The sequence below is a fragment of the Rattus norvegicus genome, chromosome 5 (genome assembly GCF_036323735.1).
Source record: "Rattus norvegicus strain BN/NHsdMcwi chromosome 5, GRCr8, whole genome shotgun sequence".
In the NCBI taxonomy this organism is placed as follows: domain Eukaryota; kingdom Metazoa; phylum Chordata; class Mammalia; order Rodentia; family Muridae; genus Rattus; species Rattus norvegicus.
In genome coordinates, this window is record NC_086023.1 from 167,965,476 (window position 1) to 167,986,018 (window position 20,543).

A 20,543-nucleotide genomic window follows, 5' to 3' on the forward strand; every position below is an offset into this window, starting at 1 on the left:
GTTACCCCTGTCTTTGGTGTTGTCTCAGTCCCGGAGGGTCTTCTGACTCTTCAGTGTGTTCGGCTCCCCAACAGGGCCTTAAGGACTCCCCAACAGGTCTCCCCAAGGGGCCCAGGCTGGCTCCTTTAGGCTCTTAGAGGTACTGTACCCCATACAAAGATAGAAGCAAGTTGGACGCATCCCTGGAATACCTTCTTGGGTCCTGGACTTTACCTGTCACTCAGATCAGGAGTGGGTCACATGGCCAGGTCACATAGCCACATTGGTCATTCCTAGGGAACAGCATGTTTGCTTGTCTGTTCTTGTGGTTTGCCCTGGAGTTATCTGTATTTTGATGCTAATTCCACTGCCCCAAAGACAGCTGCCTAGAAGTGTACTCAGGAATCAGGTGACTTCACCAGAACCTTCTCCCCATTGAATTTGTAAAGTACAGGTGAGGGGCAGGTACAGGATAGAAGGAGGCCTGTCATTGGAAGAGAAGGAAGGATGGGTGGGAGAAAAGTTTGAAGGAAGAGGAGGAGACTGGAATAGAGAGGAGAAGAGACAGGAGGGAGAGTGAAAAAAGCCGTGGCAGGACAATGGAGGCTGACGTTAAGATTCTGCTCTGTGTATTTACAGGTTGTTATCAATGTTCCTAAGGGATGGATGGTACCGGGCTTTGTATGTTTAAGTGGGCAATTATATCTTATCAACTGGGTCAAAGGTTATTGTGTTGTGTGTTCTTTTATGTGACGGTTTGAGTGTAGCAAAGTGTGCAGCGGCAGGAGACACTGGGCCGCCGAGGAGTTGGGATTTGTTTCCGCCAAGATATCTAGCAGATATCTTGGGGCATTGAGGTGCCGGACCTAAGTGAGGTAAAAGACAACATACTTTTTATATTTTTACAACAACATAGGGCAGAAAAGTTATGAATTCAAACTGACACAAGGACCAAATCTTTAGCCTACAACGATTTATTTATTTATTGGCTGTTAAGTAGAATTTGGTGGTAGAGGGCTCGTCTGACACTTGGCATGGTAGGTTTGAGCCCTATCAGTCCACCCGTGCTCCCACATGGGCATGCACACGCATGTGCACACACACGTAAGGCTCCTCTTTAATGTGGCTAAGCATGTGTTGATCCTAATTGTCACCTTGATGGGATTCAGAACCAGTGTTGGAGACATACGTGTGAGCTTCGGGCATTCCAACAGGAAGTCTGGATGGTCCGGGGGGTGGGGGTGGGGATAGTGTGGCCTGACTCAGTCTTCACTTCTACCCAAGGGAGGGCGTCTGCTGCTGCTGCTGCCACCCTCCAGTGACATCAGACGCCAGTGTCCTCAGCCTTCCAATGTGGACCGAAGACTAGCAGCTTTAAGTTGGACAGCTGAGACACCCGGTTTCCCAGAATGAGCAGTTACATGGAGAGGCAGATGGTTCTTGTGCAGCCGGCCATCAGTGGACAGACCACCCATGTAACCCCCATCCCGGCAGCTGGGTTGTTGGGTTACAACAAATCCCTTCACAAATTACTATTTCAGGTGTATTGTGTGTCTCAGGCTTATACTGAAGACCAGCAGGGACATCTAGCCTTGTGGAGGACAAACTACTTGATGCTGGACTTTCTGTTCACTGTTGGAACTCCCCCGCAAAATCCCCGTTCTGTATATAGAGAGATTCACTTCAAGAGTTCCATTACTCTATAGAACCTCCATGTCTTAGTCAGGGTTTCTATTCCTGCACAAACATCATGACCAAGAAACAAGTTGAGGAGGAAAGGGTTTATTCAGCTTACACTTCCACATTGCTGTTCATCACCAAAGGAAGTCAGGACAGGAACTCGAGCAGGTCAGGAAGCAGGAGCTGATGCAGAGGCCATGGGGGGATGTTACTTACTGTCTTGCTTCCCCTGGCTTGCTCAGCTTGCTTTCTTATAGAACCCAGGACCACCAGCCCAGGGATGGCACCACCCACAATGGGTCCTACCCCCTTGATCACTGATTGAGAAAATGCCTTACAGCTGGGTCTCAGGGAGGCATTTCCTCAAGGGAGGCTCCTTTCTCTGTGATTAACTCCAGCTCATGTCAAGTTGACACACAAAACCAGCCAGTACACTGGACAAATAAACCCTAGAAAAACCGTGGACCACCACCTCTGACTTCTCTCAGACCTCTTTCCAGTCTGTTCTTCCCAGACAACCCTAGTTCTAATATCTTTTATAAGTGGCATTGTACACTATGCTATTTTGCATGTCACAACATCCTAATAGCATTTCTAAAAAATTTTTTTGGGATGCACCATGTGTGTGCAGGAGACCAAAAAGGTAAGAGGCATCGGATCCCTTGGCTCTAGACTTATAGACGGTTGTGAATCACCCTGTGAGTGCTGGGAATGTCGTGTAGGTCCTCTACACAAACAGCAGGTACTGAAGAGCAATCTTCGCAGCCAGGAAGCCTTTCTTTTGTATTATCCTGTGCAGTATTCTATTGTAATATCCTGGCCCTGGATGTTCATGAGGTCACTTATGTTTGGCAGCTCTTTTCAGACCGTTAGTAAATAGGAAAAGCTCTTTGCTTAGCCGCAGCTTCCTCCTAGATCTAGACCTTGTAAGGCTGTGGTTCTCCACCTTCCTAACGCTGTGACCCTTTAGTACAGTTCCTCATGTTGTGGTGATCCCCCTAGCCATAGAATTATTTTCGTTGCTGCTTCATAACCATATCTTTGCTACTGTTATGAATCATAATGTAAGTATCCGTGTTTTCCTATATGGTCTTAGGTGGTTTGAGCCCCGATTCGACCCACAGACTGAGAACTGCTGCTGTAAGGGGAGATGGTGATATTTAAACAGGTCATAAACTCTGGAGGGCTTGCTTAATTCGTATTGAAATGCTAAGAGAACACAGGGTGGAAGCCACTAACACTCTGCTCCCGGTTCTAAAAACTGAATTCTTTGAATAATAATTGTGAGGTCTCAGGGGAGGCTGGTGTGTGTAGCATGTGCCCACCAGGCAAGGCCTGTGTACCAAGCTTCATCTCCTGCTGGAAAACTGGTGTTGCAGGGGTGATAGCTTTAGGCTTTAGAGTAAATGGACCCAAGTTCTGTTAATAGATGGGGTTACCTTTCTTGGGTACCGCATGGAGGGGCAGAGGCTCTCTGCAATACAGTAGATACAGGGTGACAACATTTCTCTTCTTTGGTGGCTTCTGTGGCCTGAAACTTGGACTTGATTTAAAGGCAAAGCAGAAACCAGCAGCAGCTCCTGGGCAGCAGGTGCACCCAGCTTGTACTTGGGGCTCTCCGGGTGTCTTTCTGGAGATCAGTGAGGCAGTGAGGCAGTGAGGCAGTGAGGGGGATTATGAGGCCAATAGGGGTCAGAGGTCGACCGGGCTCCCCGTCTGCAGCCATCCGGGTAAAGGGTTGACACTCGGCACCACGCGCTGTAGGCCCGGGTGAAGTCAAGGCCGGGCGCAGGGGTCGGTACGCGGCTCTCGGCGCCGTGCCCGTCCCGGTCCGGCCTCCCCGCGGTGACCTCATCGGGTGGCCGGCCCCGGTCGGTAGCGAATCGCCACGCCGGCGCACGGGAACGCCCCGTAGACTCCCGGCTGCCACCGAAGCCACGCACGCACACGCCCCGGGGACGCTCCACGACCGGGCCTCCGGCCTGCGTGGTGTCCGCCGCAGGCCGCTCGCCTGCTCCGCGCTGGCGCGTGCGCTGCGCTGCGCGCGCCACCCAACTGCCACCGAACCTTCTGGAAGCGGAGTCCCACAGCCGCCCCCGCCGCCGACAGAACTCGCCGCCTCCGCGAGCGCCTGCGGCCGTGGAGGCCTCTGGGCATGGGGGCGGGGCGGGGCCCGCGCGAGGGCGGGGCCCCCAAGGGGCGGCCGCCTGTGATTCGCCTCCTCTGCGCAGGCCCCGCCTCTCTGGCGACACGGCCCCGCCTCTTCCCTCCTCTTTTATGGCGCCTCCCAGGCTCATTCATTCGGCGCCGGGCCTGCTGGACACCTGTTCTCAGATCCCGCCGCCGCCGTCGCCGCCGCCGCCCGCCGTCGCAGCCAAGATGTCCGGTCCCACCACCGACACGCCGGCCGCCATCCAGATCTGCCGGTAAGACGGAGGCTTGCGGGCCAAGCCGACCCTTCCCCGCTCGCTCGCGCCTGAGCCCGCTGAGGCGATGCTATAGGCTCACAAGGATGCTGCCTTCATCCGGAGCGGCCCTGCCCGGCTCCACGCTCCCGGGGTCCAGGCCCTGGAACCCACCCTGGACCCCTCCACTGGACTCAGGCCCAGGATTCTCTCCCAGGACCCCTCCCTGGATTCCTCTCCTGGATCCCACCCTGGACAACACCCCCATTCCCCGTGCCCTCCTCCGGGATGCTCCCCGCCATGCTGCAGATCCGGGCCGCCTTGCGGGCTCCTCCCACCGGCCTCTGGCTGCATCCCAAGGGCGGCGGCCGCAGTTCTGAGGACTCTTGATGTAGGAATCCGGGCAAGGGACCCTGGCACTGGGCAACTGGCAGAGGGATCTGTCCTCCGTTCTCTTGTGCGTCCTACAGGGCTTGCCCCACCCCGGGCTCCGCGCCTTGTAGTCCGAGCCCAAACCTCCTGCGGGATTCGGAAAGGATAACTTAGGCTCTAGAGGGTGGTGGGGAACATGCCCAGTGCATTGGGAGCACACATGGGTGCGAGCCTCTGTGAGAGCAGGCCCCAGACCCAGTGTTCCTTTAGAGCCCCGCCTCGGTTGTGAGGAGAGCAGGTGTTAGAAGGAAGAACTCATCCATTCAAACCGTTTATTGACTCAGAAAGGGAGTGAGTGGGTCATCTCACACAATGGGGGTGAAGGTTGTTCTCGTCTAAGCATCCTCCCCAGTCTTGTTCCATTGGGGGTGCTGCTTAGATGTGGGTCCCCAGAGGAAGCCGGTGCTGATGAGCAAGCTCACTTCCCCAAGAAGGCGGGGAGGGCAGCCTCAAGGTTACCCTGCGGTTTCATGCACAGTACTTCTGTGCAGATCAGTAAGGGGCAGGTGGGGGTGGGGGATCGTGCCTGCAGGTTGTCTATTCTGCCTGACACACTGACAGGAGTGAGATTTTTTTGAGAGCGGGTATCACATTGGGACAGGTCGAGCAAACCCACAGTTTGGAGGCTGGGCAGCACTCTGACCTTGCGTCTAAGCCTCAAGCAGGCAGAGGCAGGCTCCTGTCTTGTGGGTGCTGCTGCTGGATAACTGGAGCTCTTTGCTGTCAACCTCACCTTCTGGCCCTACAGAGGCCATTCGCTGACTTCAAGGTCAGTTCTGACTCCCTAGAGAGGGGTGTTTGTCTAAGGGAGTCCTGCTCCCTTTGCTTCCTTATTGGCTGCCCAGGCCATTCAACTTGGGCTCTGGGGACAGGGTGTATGTTCCTGATAATGTGGACAACACAGGGTCTTTGTTTGACACATGCTGTGTATTGGTGTCGGGGGTCTTGGGCCTCACCTTCTGGGAGGATGACTGGCAGAGACCTTCCTCCTGCTTTGTGGAGGAGGGATTTGAGAAACTCAATAAAACCACGGAGCCCCAGGAGATTCAGAGTTAGCTCCTGCTTAGGTCTGGTTATACTGATTAAATCACCTGGGCTCTTACTTAACCTCATCAATATGGTTGGTGGCCAACCATCTTTCCCATAGCCTCTAACAACTAATGGGTATTTATGTCGCTTCGGATACTCTAATGTGCTCACAAATGCCCTGTGTGTGGCTTTTCTTATTGTGCTCTACAGGGCTGCCTCTAGCTGTCAGAGTCACAACTGCTTATTTTCCCTAAGTGACAGAGGGTGCATGGCCAGGGGTCCTGGCCCAGACGTCTCAGGGCAAAGCATGACTGCCAAGGGAGGTGGAGCGGTGCAGTAGACTGTGGTCACATGAGTTTGACCAGTGCAGAGTGGACCTAGCTGGATGGGGAGCCCTTTAAGGACATTTGAGCCAGCACCATGAAAGGCAAGACTCCTGACCTGGTGCATCTAAGCCATGAATTTAATAGGACTTCACAGGACACCTCCAAAGAGGCCAGCCCCGGAAGGGCATTGAACAGTGGAAAGTTTAGTCCTTATCTTAAGAGAGAGACAGTGTCATGCGCCTGTCACCCCAGACTGTTAGTGAGATCATCTGCTTTCAGTTCTGAAGCTTGAAGGAGCTTTAAAGATAGGTGTGAGGCGGGAGATGGCTCAGGGGCTAAAGTGCTTGCTGCTGTGAGGACCCGAGTCAGACCTGTGTAAAGTGAGACAGGTTAGTGAGGGCCTGTGACTCCAGTGCTCCTGCAGCCGGGTTGGGAGTGGAGACAAGGAAGCTCACGGGCCAGCTAGAATGATTGCTACTGCAATGAACAGCAAGAACCCTGTCTCAATCCAGGTACAGTGTGAGGACTGACGCCCAAGGTAGTTCTCTGACCCTTATACATACATCATGGCATTGTACACCCGCATGCACACACCTACACACACACACAGCACATACACCCCCTGCAAAGATAAAAGTAACCATGGCCATAGGCTTGGGATGGTTGTGGCTCTGCCCTTGGTAGCTGAGTGACCTGGAAGCCCATTGCTTATATTCCTGTGTCCTGTTCTCTTCTGGGTCTGAGTACTGGGTAAGAGTTGAGCAAGGAAGGATAGTGCCTTTAATCCCAGCATTCAGGAGGCAGAGGCAGGCAGATATCTGTGTTGAAGGCCAGCCTGATCTACAGAGTGAGTTCTAGAACAGCCAGAGCTACACAGAGAAACCCTTTCTCAAAAAACAAATAAATAAGTAAAAAAAAAAACAAAACAAAAAACAAAAACAAAAAAAAAACAAACCAAAAAGCCCAAAACCTGACCTGAACACAGCATCAATGGGTGTTCTTTATGTGGAAAGTGGGTCACCAGCTTAAGAGGTGACAGCCTGGGCTCCATTCCTAGGTCTGTCTCTTACAGGTTGCTGTGTGCCTTAACCTCACAGCATAATCTCACTTGACCCTAATTTTCTTATCTCTAAATTAGAGATATGATAGTACCTATCTTAGGGTCACTGTGTAGACAGATACCTTTGTCCCATTTATTGCTTGTGTCAACATGAACTTACAAAAGGAAGCCTTTGAGAACCAGATCTTTGGGTACTCAGGCCACGGAATAATCGTCCTCTCCTATCATTCGATGCAGTGCAAATAGTCAACCTTCAAACAGAGTGCTGGTATAGGGGCCTTGGTGCAGGATGGCACAGGCGTGTGTGTGTGTGTGTGTGTGTGTGTGTGTGTGTGTGTGTGTGTGCACGTGCCCATGTGGGTATGTGCATGTGCATGCTTGTCCCTGTGAGTGTGCCATGGCACACGTGTAGAGGTCACGACAAAGACAGCGTCTGGGGCTCAAACCCAGATTTTCAGACTTGGCAGTATCTTCATCCACGGAGTCCTCTCTCTTAGTTGCCGCCCCTTCCCTTTAGACATTGTTTTATTGTTATTTGTCTATTTTGTCCTTCTGTGAGGCAGTGCTACACTTAGTAGCCTGTGCCAGCCTTGCTCTTGGCACTCTGCCCCAGGCCCATGATAACCAAGAGCTGGGATTTCATTGCTTAGGGACCTGTTTGGGGCTGAAGGTGTGACATCTGTAGACTTTGTCTCGTCCTGCTCTCAGCTGCTGGTCTGCCAAGCGCTTCTGGGAGCGGAATTTGAGGATGGCAAATGTCTCCAGCAGTGTTAGTTCAGTGGATGTGAATTTTCTCCCTTTCAGCTTGGTCTTTGGCTTGAAAGTAGAATTAACAAGAACACAGGTTCTGGAAGGTTCCATAAAATACAGTGTGGCTCTACCCCTGGGAGGATTTATGAACCCTGTTGGAGATGCACTCTGAGTAGCCCAGTGGCGGAGGATGCCTGAGTGTGTCACTGTCTTATTTTACAGCCTGTTTTGTCACGCAGTATCACACTGCACTTGCCCTGAGGCTAGCCAACTTTCTGGTATTGTCCAGGCCAGATGGCACCTCCTCTTACTTATTTAAAATTTGTTTGCTGGTTTTTGTGAGTATGGATGGCACCTTCTCTTATTTAAAATTTGTTTGCTGGCTTTTATGAGTATGGATGGCACCTTCTTTTACTTATTTAAAATTTGTTTGCTGGTTTTTATGAGTATGGATGTTTTGCTTGCATTTATGTCTCATGCCATGTGTGTGCGCAGGCCCAGAAGAGAGCATTGGATTCCTGGGCTGGAGTCGCAGGCAAGTAGTTGTGAGCTACCATGTGGGTACTGGGAAACAAACCCTGGTCCTCCGAAGGAACGAGTCTTCTAACACTGAACCATCCCTCCAGTCCTCGTGGTTGTTATTACATTGTCCTTTGCTGTTAAAAATATTTACTTAAAATATTTATAGCACACTTGTCCTTCTGCAGGGCATCAGGCTCCAGGCATTGCGCATGGCAGCTGGTGCTGTCCCACGGAGCTGCAGTCCCCATATAGGAGCAACATACTCTGTCAACCACTCTGTCTGAAGGGCATCTCTTCTGCTTTGCAGTGCAGTTCATTGGCATTTGTTTGTTGTCTTTCATTTTGAGGCAGAGTCTGATGTAGCCCAGGCTAGTTTCATATTTGACATGTGGTGGAGGATGGCCTTGAACTTCTGATCTTCCCGATTGAATCTCCCAAGTTCTGAGACTATAAGTGTGCACAGTTTGTTGCATTTGGATAGATGTGAGTACCTGTGTGGTGACTATCTGACTGTGACACAGACTGTCTTCATCAGATCTAATCGTAGCAGTTATTTCCTTCCTCCAGGACCGGCATCTGGCAAGTGACTCGGTGGCTTTCCCTCACCGTGGTTTAGTCTATGGTTGCCTGGGGAAGGCTTCCTACTTAGCACAATGCCTGGGACCCTCACATGGGGGGCACCAGGCTCCATTTTCTGCACATTCCAGTTGGCTTCTCTCTGCAGCCAATGAACATTTGGGTTCTTACAGTTGTGAATGAGTTGCAATGCAGATCTCACAGGTAATTTCTGGGATGTAATCTCCGGCATGGGAACAGTCTCTTGATGGTTGATGAGGCTGAGGGCTTTTTATTATAAATTCTAGGTTTGTTTGTTTGTTTGTTTATATGTTCACTTAGTTAAAAATGGGAAGCCAAGCCTCGTAGTGTTCGGCTCTAATCCCAGCGCTTGCAAGGCATAGGAAGCCTGAGGAATCTCTGAGTTCCAGGCCAGCTTGATTTACATAGTTCCTGGTGAGCAGTCAGGGCGACATAGTAGGACCCTATCTTTAAACACAAAACAAAGGGACTGGGGAGATGGCTCAGCGATTTAATAGCACTGTCTGCTCTTCTAGAGGTCCTGGGCTCAATTCCCAGCAACCACATGGTGGCTCACAATCATCTGTAATGAGATCTGGTGCCCTCTTCTGGCCTGCAGTTACATATGCAGGCAGAATGCTGTATATAAAATAAATAAATCTTTTTTTTTTTTCTTCTTTTTTCTTTTTTTCGGAGCTGGGGACCGAACCCAGGGCCTTGCGCTCGCTAGGCAAGCGCTCTACCGCTGAGCTAAATCCCCAACCCCCTGAGCTAAATCCCCAACCCCATAAATCTTTAAAAAAAAAAAGAAAGAAAACAAAACTGTGAGTGAGGTTTCACTGTTGTCTTAGGGTTTTGCTGTTCTGTGAACAGACACCATGACCAAGGCAACTCTTATATAAAGGACAACATTTAATTGGGCCGCCTTACAGGTTCAGAGGCTCAGTCTTTTATTGTCAAGGTGGGAACATGGCAGCATCAAGGCAGGCATGGTGCAGGAGGAGCTGTGAGTTTTACACCTTCATCTGAAGGCTGCTCCGGGAAGATTGGCTTCTAGGCAGGTAGGAGGAGGGTTTTAAAGCCCACACGCACAGTGACACACCTCCTCCAGCAAGACCACATCTCCCAGTAGTGCCACTCTCTGGGCCACGCATACACAAACCATCACAACTGTATTTATTGCCCGGGCTGTAAGAAGTGGCACAAGTGAGACTCTTGCCCTTACTTCCTGAGTTCCCTAGAGAGGATGCTGAGGTGTTTGTGGATGCTAAGCTATGCTGTCTAAGATCCCAGCATGGGGGAATGCTGGGAACAGGAAACCAGAGGAGGTCAGGAGGCTGCTGAATTGACCTGCTGTTTAGGACCTATGGGTGGGGACAGGACTCATCCGAGTCTCACAACAGATTAGAAAACACTACCTCTGGTGCTTTCCCCTTCAGAGGGGGAGGGCGGCGTCGAGCCCTGGGCTTTCCTCTGTTCCTGCCCCATTGCAGCACTCCTTCATCCTTGACTGCGAGCCAGGACCTCTGCCCCACTTGGCAGCCTAGCCAGCCCTGCTGCGGACCTTTTGGCTGAGGTGAGACCTGTACCTCAACTTGGAATAAGCCAAGCAGGGTGGAGCTTGGCTTGAAGTTCCTGGAGAGGGGGAACTGAGAGGGGGATCTGTCAGTCCTATGGAGGGGTGGGGTCCTTGTCCTTCCTCCCGGGTTCTTCCCTGAGGTAAAGCTGAGTATGACTGCATACCTTCTCATGAATCACTGGGCTCCATGCACAGATTCACCAGCCCGCCTGCCCGCTAGCCATTTGCTTACTCACTAGTGGTAGAAAGAGGAGCCTGGCTGGATTCCCCTGAGGAGGCCCCTCCACTAAGCTGGATCCTGGCTGGTAGACTCAGCTGCTAAGCTTGGTGCTGTGAGGGAAGAGAAAGGCTTTGTCCCATTCCTAGAATGAAGCTGCTTGCTAGGACTCTGTACCTCTGGGAGGTGGGGAGACAGGTAGCCTCTTGGAGCCTGACGTCTGGCCAGGAGTGTTTGGTGCTCAGGGAAACATGGTGGGCTTCGATGAGGGCTGTCAGAACCAGAGCAGTTCATCACAAGCCTGGACATTGCATCGCCATGGGAAGGTAGGGTGACTGCTGACCCTCTGCTTTCAGGACTCTTCCCTCTAGCCAGCCCCAGGACCCCAGGAAGGAAAACATGGAGGATGCACTGTGAATCCAGAGGATGGTCAGTGGGGGCTGGGTTTGAGTGAGCTGCCTTGTCTTAGATGGTCATCAGTTGAGACCTGTCATGCTGTTCTTTTGGGGGTTAGTGGAGGCTCCTGGGCTCCAGGCTTGGCTGCTCCAGGCTGTAGGAAGCTAGGCCCTTCCTAGTCATGAACTCCTTTGGGTGTGGTTGGAGATCACCGCATCCTGTGAGCCAGTAGCTGTGCCGGCCTCCAAACTTCTCTTCCCAGTGGCCGGAGGGACTTGGCTTCTGTGCAGGCTTGTTTGGCCCTGGGCCAGTGGGCTTTTTTTTCCCCTGAGATTTGCAGAAACTTTGTTGGAATACAATTTACATGTAGGCCTTTGTCTGTTGAAGTTCACAATGATGAGCTGTGTCACCATTAACTACCTCAGTTTTGCAAGAGATGGTAGGGGCTTTGTTTTTCCAGTTTTTTTCTGCAGCTCATGAGGTGACTGGGGACTGGTCTCTTGAAAGACTGCATGCAGGATTGGAGGGGTTGAACTTTTGGCTCCACCCCACTACATGCTGATTTTGGGGTGGAGGAACGTACTGACTTGAGTTAATCATGCATGACCAATGACTTGATCGTATATGAGATTCCTTTAGAAACTCATGACCCTAAGGTTAGCACTTGTGAGCTTCCCATTGGCAACCAGTAGATCAGTTTGGCTGATTCCAGTTGTGTCCTTCATTTAAAACAACAACAACGAAACCTATAACGGCTCACTGTGTACCTCAGGCTTTCCTCAGACTTGGTCTTCTTTGGTACCTGCCTCCCGAGGACCAGGAATCAGGAAGCAGTCATTTGATGCTTGTTCCTGGAGCTGATGTGAGTGGAGGCAGCTTGCTGGGGAGTAGAATCAGAATCATTGGCAGTTCCAGGACCACGTTTGAGAGATGCAGGCTGCCTGCCGTAGGGCCTGGCTGCACTGCATTTCTCAGCATGTAGGAGGGCTCAGTGTCCCCACATCCTGACCAGTACTTGCTTGTTAGTGGGTGTGAGGTGTTGCCAATTGGCAGTTGTGACTGGCCCTCCCATGATGCTCTGAGGTTGAGCATGCTTTTATGAGCTGTGTATTGTCTTTGAGGAGTTGTCTAGTCATGTCTCTTGCCTGTTTAATTTTTCTTTCTTTTTCAAGACAGTTTTCTTTCCCTGTGTAACAGCCCTGGCTGTCCTGGAACTTTTTTTTTCTTTTCAAGATTTATTACCTTTTAATTTATGTATTTATGTGTATGTATGCCATGTGTATGTGCGCTCAGAGGCCAGAAGAGGCTGTTGAGTCTTTTGGAGCTGGAGTTGCAGGAGGGTGTGAGCTACCGTGGGTGCTGGGAAGTGAATTGAGGCAGCTCTTTATCTTCCAATCCCCACTTGTTGAGAGCCCTTACTATATAGCCTAGGCTCTCTTGAAATTAGCTGTGTAGACTAGGCTGGCCGTGGAGTCACAGACCTCCTGCTGTGTCTCCTGAGTGCTGGATCAGCTGTTTTTTTGCTTTCTTGAGATGGCGTCTATGTCACGGTCTAGCCTTACACTCTATGGAATGGAAGCTGACCTTGAATCCTCCCCTCTCTGCCCCCTTTCCTAAGTGCTGGGTTAGAGATGAACAACGCAACACTTGATCTTGGCCTGCTTTCTACTAGGCTTGTCTTTTGTTCTTTATAAAATTCTAAATACAATTTCCCTTCTCAACTGTTTCCAGCTCCCCGAATTTGTTAAATGACAGGTTCCGTCACATTATGAACGTGACTGTTTCTGAGGGCGTGGTTCAGTGCTGCTCAGTTGCATTCATACCACACGTCTCTAGAAGGAAACGCCAGGCTAGCCCCCTCAGACTGCCCTTCAGGCTTCCCAGTCTCTGGCAGCCCACCTTCTATGGTAGATAAGGAGAGCGCTCTGGGTCTGACTACTCTGTGGCTTCAGGCGAGCTGTACAGTGTCTTGTAATGGTGCGTTCCTGAGTTCAGGGCCTTGCTCATTTGTGTGGTTTGTGTGCTCTCTCTCTCTCTCTCTCTCTCTCTCTCTCTCTCTCTTCCCCTCTCTCTCTCTGTGCGTGTGTGTACGTGTGTGTGCGCGCGCGCACGTGCGAGTGTGCGAGTGACAGTCTCATGTAGCCCAGGCACCTTGAACTTCTTGGTTTTTCATTTTTTATGTGTATGGGTGTTTGCCTGCATGTGTGTTTGTGTACCATCTACATGCAGTACCCTTGGAGGCTGGAGAAGGCTGTTACATCCCCTGGAACAGCAGTTAATGACTGTCCTGAGCTGCCATGTGGGTGCTGGGGATGGAATGTGGGTCCTCTGGAAGAGCAGCCAGTGCTCTTACCCACTGAGACGTCTCTCACTGTCAGGCTTGCTGTCAAGTGCCCTAACCTGCTCAGCTTCTGCAGGGCTAACCTCCCTGCCTGCACCTTCCCAGCTCTGGGATTGCAGGCACATGCCACTGTCCCTGGTTTATGCAGTGCTTGGAATCAAACCCAGGGCCTGCTGTGTTGTGGGCAAGTGTCACCAGTCTAGAGGTGGTGGGACCTGGGAGAAGGGAATTGATAAGTGAAGAGGACTAAAGTCTCAAACAGTGGCCGACTTTATTCATCACCTCAGAAAGGTCATGTTAGCAAAGTCCCATGAGTCCAGGCTCTAAACAGTCACAGAACAGGCGGCACGGGGCTGGGGATTTAGCTCAGTGGTAGAGCGCTTACCTAGGAAGCGCAAGGCCCTGGGTTCGGTCCCCAGCTCCAAAAAAAAAAAAAAAAAAAAGAACAGGCGGTACATGGCAGGACCATGGTTTCCCATGGAGCCGCATAAGGACAGTTTTTTTTTTTTTTTTAAAGATTTATTTTATTTATTATATATAAGTACACTGTAGCTGTCTCCAGATACACCAGAAGGGGGCATCAGATCTCTTTACAGATGGTTGTGAGCCACCATGTGGTTGCTGGGAATTGAACTCATGACCTCTGGAAGAGCAGTCGGGTGCTCTTAACCGCTGAGCCATCTCTCCAGCCCCAGTTTTTTTTTTTTAAAGATTTTATTTATTCATTTTATATATGATGAGTACAATGTCACTGTCTTCACACACACCAGAAGAGGGCATCAGATCTTGTTACAGATGTTTGTGAGCCACCATGTGGTTGCTGGGATTTGAACTCATGACCTCTGGAAGAGTAGTCAGTGCTCTTAACCGCTGAGCCATCTCTCCAGCCTGCATAAGGACAGTTTAAACATTTGATTGAATGACACCAGCCAGCAGTAATGAGTGGTGAGGTAAACCACCATCCACCACCCTGGGAGGGGCAGGAAAGCCAGTCCAAGAACAACTGCGTGGTGTGAAGAAACTGAGGTCACAAGACTCCTGATTCTTTGGAGTGTTCTCACAGCACTCAGAATTTGCACAACTCCATTCCTGGACTGTGTTCTGACAGGCAAGGACCTTACCCACTGCCGTGTGTTCCCCCATTTTTACTCCCCTTTAACAGGTAGGGCAGTGTCCTGGTGTGGCTAGACTGCATCTTCCTGTCTGTGTGCCTGGCATGGGCACTAAGGCACATCACACCAAGGTGTGGCTAGGAAGTGTTGCTGCTGTGAGTGTGTGTGTGTGTGTGTGTGTGTGTGTGTGTGTCTGTCTGTCTGTCTGTCTGTCCCCAGTTGTTTTGGGTGTATACCCAGAACGGTTTGGTTTGCCACATAATAAGGCGATTAGTTCTCTTCCTAATTTTTAAAGGAGTACACACCATTTATCCAGGCTCTGAACAATGCACAGGCCCCAGGCCCCTTCCCGCACACTTGCTGTTTTCTATTGTTTTTATGGGGGGCAGGGATACAGTCCTTCTGTGTCACTGAGCTGGTCCTCTAGCTCCTGTTTTCTGTGGTTTCTTTCTTTCCTCTTGAGGCAGTGTCTCATTGTGTATTCAGACCATCTACCACACAGGCCTCTGCCTTGTGAATATTGGGCTTAAAAAATGCTCCATGCCCAGCATGCTAATTTATTTCTTTTTATTTTATTTTTTATCTATAAGGTTTATTGCACTTTTTTTTTTTTTTCTGGAGCTGGGGACCGAACCCAGGGCCTTGTGCTTGCCAGGCAAGCGCTCTACCACTGAGCTAAATCCCCAATCCCTATTGCACAGTTTTTATGGAAGTAGAAAAGCTAGCAACTAATTAAGTAGAAAAGTTCTTGTCACTGTCGTCATTCCAGGTACTAGGAGATGGACACAGGGACAGGGCGCATGCAGCCTTCTGTGCTGTTGGTGGTGACTTTGTGTGCTGGAGTCTCCTGTGTCTGAGCCAGTCACTAGGAAGAGAGCTGTTTCCCGATGCTCTGTGCAGGCAGTCTCTTCAGCTTCATTTTTTGGTGGTCTTGTTGTCCACTATCTGGTATCCAGAAACTCCTGGGAGGCCAGGAAGAGGGATCAGGCAGCCTCGTAGCACACAGGCTTCCAGGCTCTTTCTTCTGCAGCAACTGTGGTAGCAGGAAAGGGTGTTCTGCAGGAGGGTGTGGCTGAGGCTCAGGGATGCTTGAGACCCAAGGGGGATGAACACCCTCAGGACAGAACCTGCTTCTGCCTCCCCACCATGAGCTCTGAGGACACTGCTCAGCATGGCAGCAGACACTTGGGGAGCCTGGTGTCAGCCTGGAGAGCAAGAGGCTGTGAGTATAGGACGGAGATGTGTTAGGAAGCACCTGACGGTGACTTTTATTCTCCTGATGTAGTTGTCTCAGAGGTTAGTCCTGGACACTTCAAGCCTGAGTGTCTGAGACTTGCTGCTGAATTAGCGCACCCTTTCTTGTTCTTTCTGATCAATGGCTGACTGATTCAACTCAGCTGCTCTGGCTCGAGTCCTCTTCACACCGACTGATTCAGTCTGATTCTCCCTCCCCCCCATTGCTCCCAAATTAACTCTGTCACTCTGTTGTAATCTTCTGACTCCTGATTCTCTAACTCATTCTGCTTTACCTGTGCCTAGCATGTTTTCTCTTCAACCTGTCTCTGTAAAGCTCTCCTGGTTAAACTGCCTCCCTCCTTTTCTGCACTGCCCTTAAGTAGCCTCCCTTTTCTTCTCCTGAGAGTTGGGCATTGCTATTCTATCCAATCTCTCTCTGATTTGTCACATTGTCTGCCATTCGATTAGGCATCACTTTCAAACATGGGTGCTTCCTTCTACAAACTCACTTTATGTCCATTGTTTGGGGTTGAAGGCGTATGCCAAGGGTGTGTGTGTCCCAGCTGAAGGGATAAATACATGTATGCTAAGGACTGAGCCACACCACAGTTAGAAACTGGTTTGTTTTTTCCTTATAACACAAACTTGGGGGTCACAGTGTGATCAATATCCTGCAACCCAAATTTGGCAAGCAGGGCATATCTTTCAGTGTGAGTGACCAGGGCACAGGCAGCCACAGTCACTTCTGAATCCAGGGATTTAACATTCACATGAGGTGTGCAGTGTCTCGGGTTCTGTTTTTCTTTTTCTCTTCCCCCACACAGCCCCACTTCTCTCTTTAGACAAAAATCTCATGCATCTCAGGTTAGCCTCCAACTGACTGTGTAGTGTGGAATTCTTCATTCTCCTGCCTCAGCCTCAAGAGGGCGGGAGTGCAGGTGTGCACCGTCATGCTTGACTCTTAGAGTTGTTTTTCTTTTTCTTTTTTTCGGAGCTGGGGACTGAACCTTGTGCCTGCTAGGCAAACGCTCTACCATTGAGCTAAATCCCCAACCCCTTGTCTTTCTGTAAGTATGTGCTTTCTTGTATTTTTTAAAAAGTAAAACATTATTCAGCTATTGTAAATTAACTGTTTGTTTATAACAGCAAGAGCCTTGTGCACACCAGGCACAGATTCTGCTGCTGTGCTCATAGCTTGTGACTCAGTCACCTGTGTTCCCTTGGCAGGAATGTCTATTTGAACTCTGGATCCTCTTGCCTCCCCTCATAAGTGCTGTGATGACTGGTATGCTTCAACACTTTTGCCAGTTAAAAAGATTATGTATTATAGCCATTGATCCCAGCATTAAGGAGCACAGGCTCTGGGACAGCCAGGACCTACAGAGAGGACCTGTGTAAGCAAAACCATTGGCTCTGTTTTGGATGCTGACTTCCCATTGGGTGTATGGTTTGCACAGTGCTCCCTTTCTTTAGAGTCTGTCGATGCTGCCAGTATACACAGTGTTTACATTTCGTGAGTCTAATTTGCTTACTTTTTTATGCCCGAGCCCGGTGTCAGGAGGTTTTCTCCTAGCCTCAGGCTCTTCCATTTTGCCTGAAGTCTGTTATAAGTTACTTTTTGACTATTTTTGACTATTTTGTGGGTAAGGAGCAATTTTACTCTTTGACATGCTCTCCCAGCCCTCTTTAAAGCTGTTCTTTTCCTCTCTAATGCTTTTGTTGACTTTGTTGTAGATTGTGTGCATGAGAGAGTGTGTGAATATGGGTGTGCATGTGTGTGTAAGTGGGTATGAGTGGGTGTATGCATATTGTGCATGTGTGTGCCATTTGTGTGTGTGTGTGCATGTATACATGTATGTGTGTGTGCATGTTGTACATGGGTGTGTGCATGTGTGTGTGCATGTTGTGCATGTGTGTGTGCACACTGTGTTGTGCCTGTGTTGTGTCAGAGTACAGCCTCTGGTGTTGGTCCTCATGTCCCACCTTGTCTGAGAGAGAGAGGGTCTCTTATCCCCTCCTGTGTATGTGAGGCTAGCGAGCCCACAGGCTTCTGGGGATTCTGCTGTCTTTGCTGCCATCTGTGTCAGGGTCCAGCCGACGGAGGATCTGGGGTCTCAACTAGAAGCAGATATCTGTAGGCGCATAATAAATACACACAGACAACTTTTCGGGTGTAAGCTGCCAGGCAATTTTTCAAGGCTTAAGGTTGTTCTTTCTCTCTCTTGTCTGAGCCTGTCTCTGTCTCTCTGTCTGTCTCAGTCTCTGCTCGCTTGCTTGCAGCTTGAGGCTGCAAACACTGCATTCTCTGTGCACTCTGCTTTACTCCTGTGTGCTTGTCTTTTGTGGAACTCCCACACTCATACACACCTCTGGGCGATCTTTCACTCACACACATACCTCCCACCTCCCACACACCTCCCACACACTTCATACACTCTGCTTTCACACACACTTACACTCGCCATACACTCTCTCCTCACACACTCTCTCACGTTCTCCCTCTCTCCACACTGCCTACTCCTCACATTCTCTCTTCACTCACTCCATACTTACCCCTCCCCTTTACCTTGCCCCAGTCTTTTATTGTTGCAATCAATGATTGTATAATCATTGCCAAATCAAATTCAAAAGAATGACCATATCTTACAAAGAATTAAGAATCAGAATTGTTCCCCAAAGTTTCAAGCTTCCCCTATTCCCAGGCCTGTGGCCAAAATAATAATTGCAAACGTATCATTATTGACTTACACTTCAGATCTCAGAACTCTAAGATCAGCTACCTGCATTTCCCTGTGAAGCTTTGATGATAAAAGACCTGGGCGAAGCTGCCAGGCAGCGGCCAGAGAGACTCAAGTTAACCCTTACCTCAGTGCTTCTGCACAGTGCACACAGTGGCTCCACTAAGAGTCCCAGTGTTTGGACTTTTGTTTTTTTTTTTGTTTTTTTTTTTTTTTTTTTTTGGTTCTTTTTTTTCGGAGCTGGGGACCGAACCCAGGGCCTTGCGCTTCCTAGGTAAGCGCTCTACCACTGAGCTAAATCCCCAGCCTGGACTTAGTTTTACTAGTATAAGATTTTATGTATTCTATACTTGCTTATCCAGGAACCACTCTCAAATGTACACAATTTATTTCATAACTTCAATAGTTTCTTGAGGTCCCAACATTGGCTCTGTTTCATTTTCTAATAATCTCCTCAAACTCTCTTTGCAAGTCAAGCATTAATCTGGAACTACCATTGTGCATTTATTACGTTGTTTCCAAGATGAGAACACACACATGCACCTGGGCCATTAGGGCTGTGCTGTGCTGTGCCCCTATGTCTCCATTTTTGATTGTTTAAGAATCATTACATCAGGGCTGGGGATTTAGCTCAGTGGTAGAGCGTTTGCCTAGGAAGCGCAAGGCCCTGGGTTCGGTCCCCAGCTCCGAAAAAAAGAACCAAAAAAAAAAAAAAAAGAATCATTACATCGGGGTTGGGGATTTAGCTCAGTGGTAGAGCGCTTGCCTAGGAAGCGCAAGGCCCTGGGTTCGGTCCCCAGCTCCGAAAAAAAGAACCAAAAAAACAAAAACAAAAAAAGAATCATTACATCAAGGAACATCTAGGTTCACAGAACTCACCAGAGCAGAAGGAGAAAGAAGTAGGAAAGTCATATATAATATAATAATTATGCACACCAAGGCCAACTGAAAAGCAGTCACGCACAAATGAAATCTGTACAACCGTTGTCCAGAGCTAAGGTTAGGAGAAATGGGAACAACTTCCTTTTTACAAAGAGCTGCCATGGGCTACTGAGATATCTCCATCCCGGCCTGCTGCTAGCAGTCCTTGCCATGGTAAGCTGTCCCTAACATCTGACCATGCTGGTTTATAGGGCTGTGCTCTTGTGTCTGGCTTTATGTGGCTCCTAGGATCTGAACGTAGGTCCCTGTGCTTCTGTGGCAAGTAGTTTACTGGTGGTGCCTTCCTGAGCCTCTGGATTCTAGTGTCTTACTAAGCTAAGTGTTCCAAGGCCAGACTGAGTTTCTCCTTTTGAACCTTGACTCAGCAACCTTGTCCTCAGCCAGTGGTGGCTTTGACATCTCACTGCTGCCTCCACTGTGGGAGGCACCTGGTACAGTGTGGGAAATCTACCCTTTAGGGACCGTCAGCTCTGCTGTTCCTTTCTTACAGGCCAGGGCACTAGGGCCTTAGGGATGACTTAGGGAAGTGGTGGCATCACCACTAGAGCGGTGATCTTGACTGTTGGGCCCCTTGCCTCTTTTGGAGGAATCAGTCTCTCCACAGGCCACCTCTCTGTGTCTCCCTTGACACAGGGTGAGACTAGGGTGACCACACACTTGAAATCGTTCTGTGGGAAACAGTTTTCCCCCCAATCTTCCTGGGACAGGGTCTCACCCTAGGTAGCCCTGGCTTGCCTGAATTTGCTTTTGTAGCCCAGTCTGACCTGGATTGTCTTGCCTTTGCTTCTCAGATGCTGGGACTGCAGGTGCGTGGCGCTGTCCAGTTCTTGGGGGAGGTGGCTGTCACTGTGTGTCTTGGGGCAGGGCTTTAGTGTTCTCAGGGCTGTTCTCCCTGGAGGTCCTGGGACCCAAGGGCATGGTGGAATACTGTGCTTCCAGCCCAGGCACCCAAGCCTCAGTCCTTGAGACATAATTGTACCTAATGAAATGGGCTGAATTCTGGGAAGTGTGCCCAGGGTAGCGTCTCAATCAGAAACCGAAGGCAAGTCAAGAAGATAGGGTTCCGAGGGGACAGTGGGAGTGCAATTGGCACTTTTTAAACTACTGAGTTGTATATGCATAGTTGCACCCACTTCCTGTATTTGCTCAACTCTAACCTCTATATAAAAACCTGTAAGGCCAGCTAGAGTCAAGATAAGGAGCAGGCCAGCGCCCTTGGGAGT

General features: G+C 49.9%; 1 protein-coding gene and 1 long non-coding RNA gene across 6 annotated transcripts in view; one reads left to right on the top strand and one right to left on the bottom strand.

Moving 5' to 3' along the window:
• Positions 1–1,745: 1,745 nt before the first annotated feature.
• On the bottom strand, positions 1,746–3,236 carry LOC134487047 (uncharacterized). The gene is made up of 2 exons (XR_010066768.1): positions 3,099–3,236; positions 1,746–1,842 (listed from the first exon to the last, which is right to left on the bottom strand). It is a non-coding gene; the product is annotated as an uncharacterized LOC134487047 (long non-coding RNA).
• Positions 3,237–3,808: 572 nt separating this feature from the next.
• Positions 3,809–20,543, top strand: part of Acot7 (acyl-CoA thioesterase 7) — a 92,750-nt gene continuing 76,015 nt past the window's right edge. The window contains exon 1 of one of the 5 annotated variants that reach the window (XM_039109340.2): positions 3,809–4,085. In XM_039109340.2, coding sequence (XP_038965268.1) covers positions 3,937–4,085 — 149 coding nt within the window. In that variant the 5' untranslated portion in view covers positions 3,809–3,936. Of the gene's footprint in view, positions 4,086–10,621; positions 10,882–20,543 lie in introns of those variants that run through there. The other 4 variants (NM_013214.4, XM_063287218.1, XM_039109339.2 and 1 more) reach the window with 4 other exon arrangements.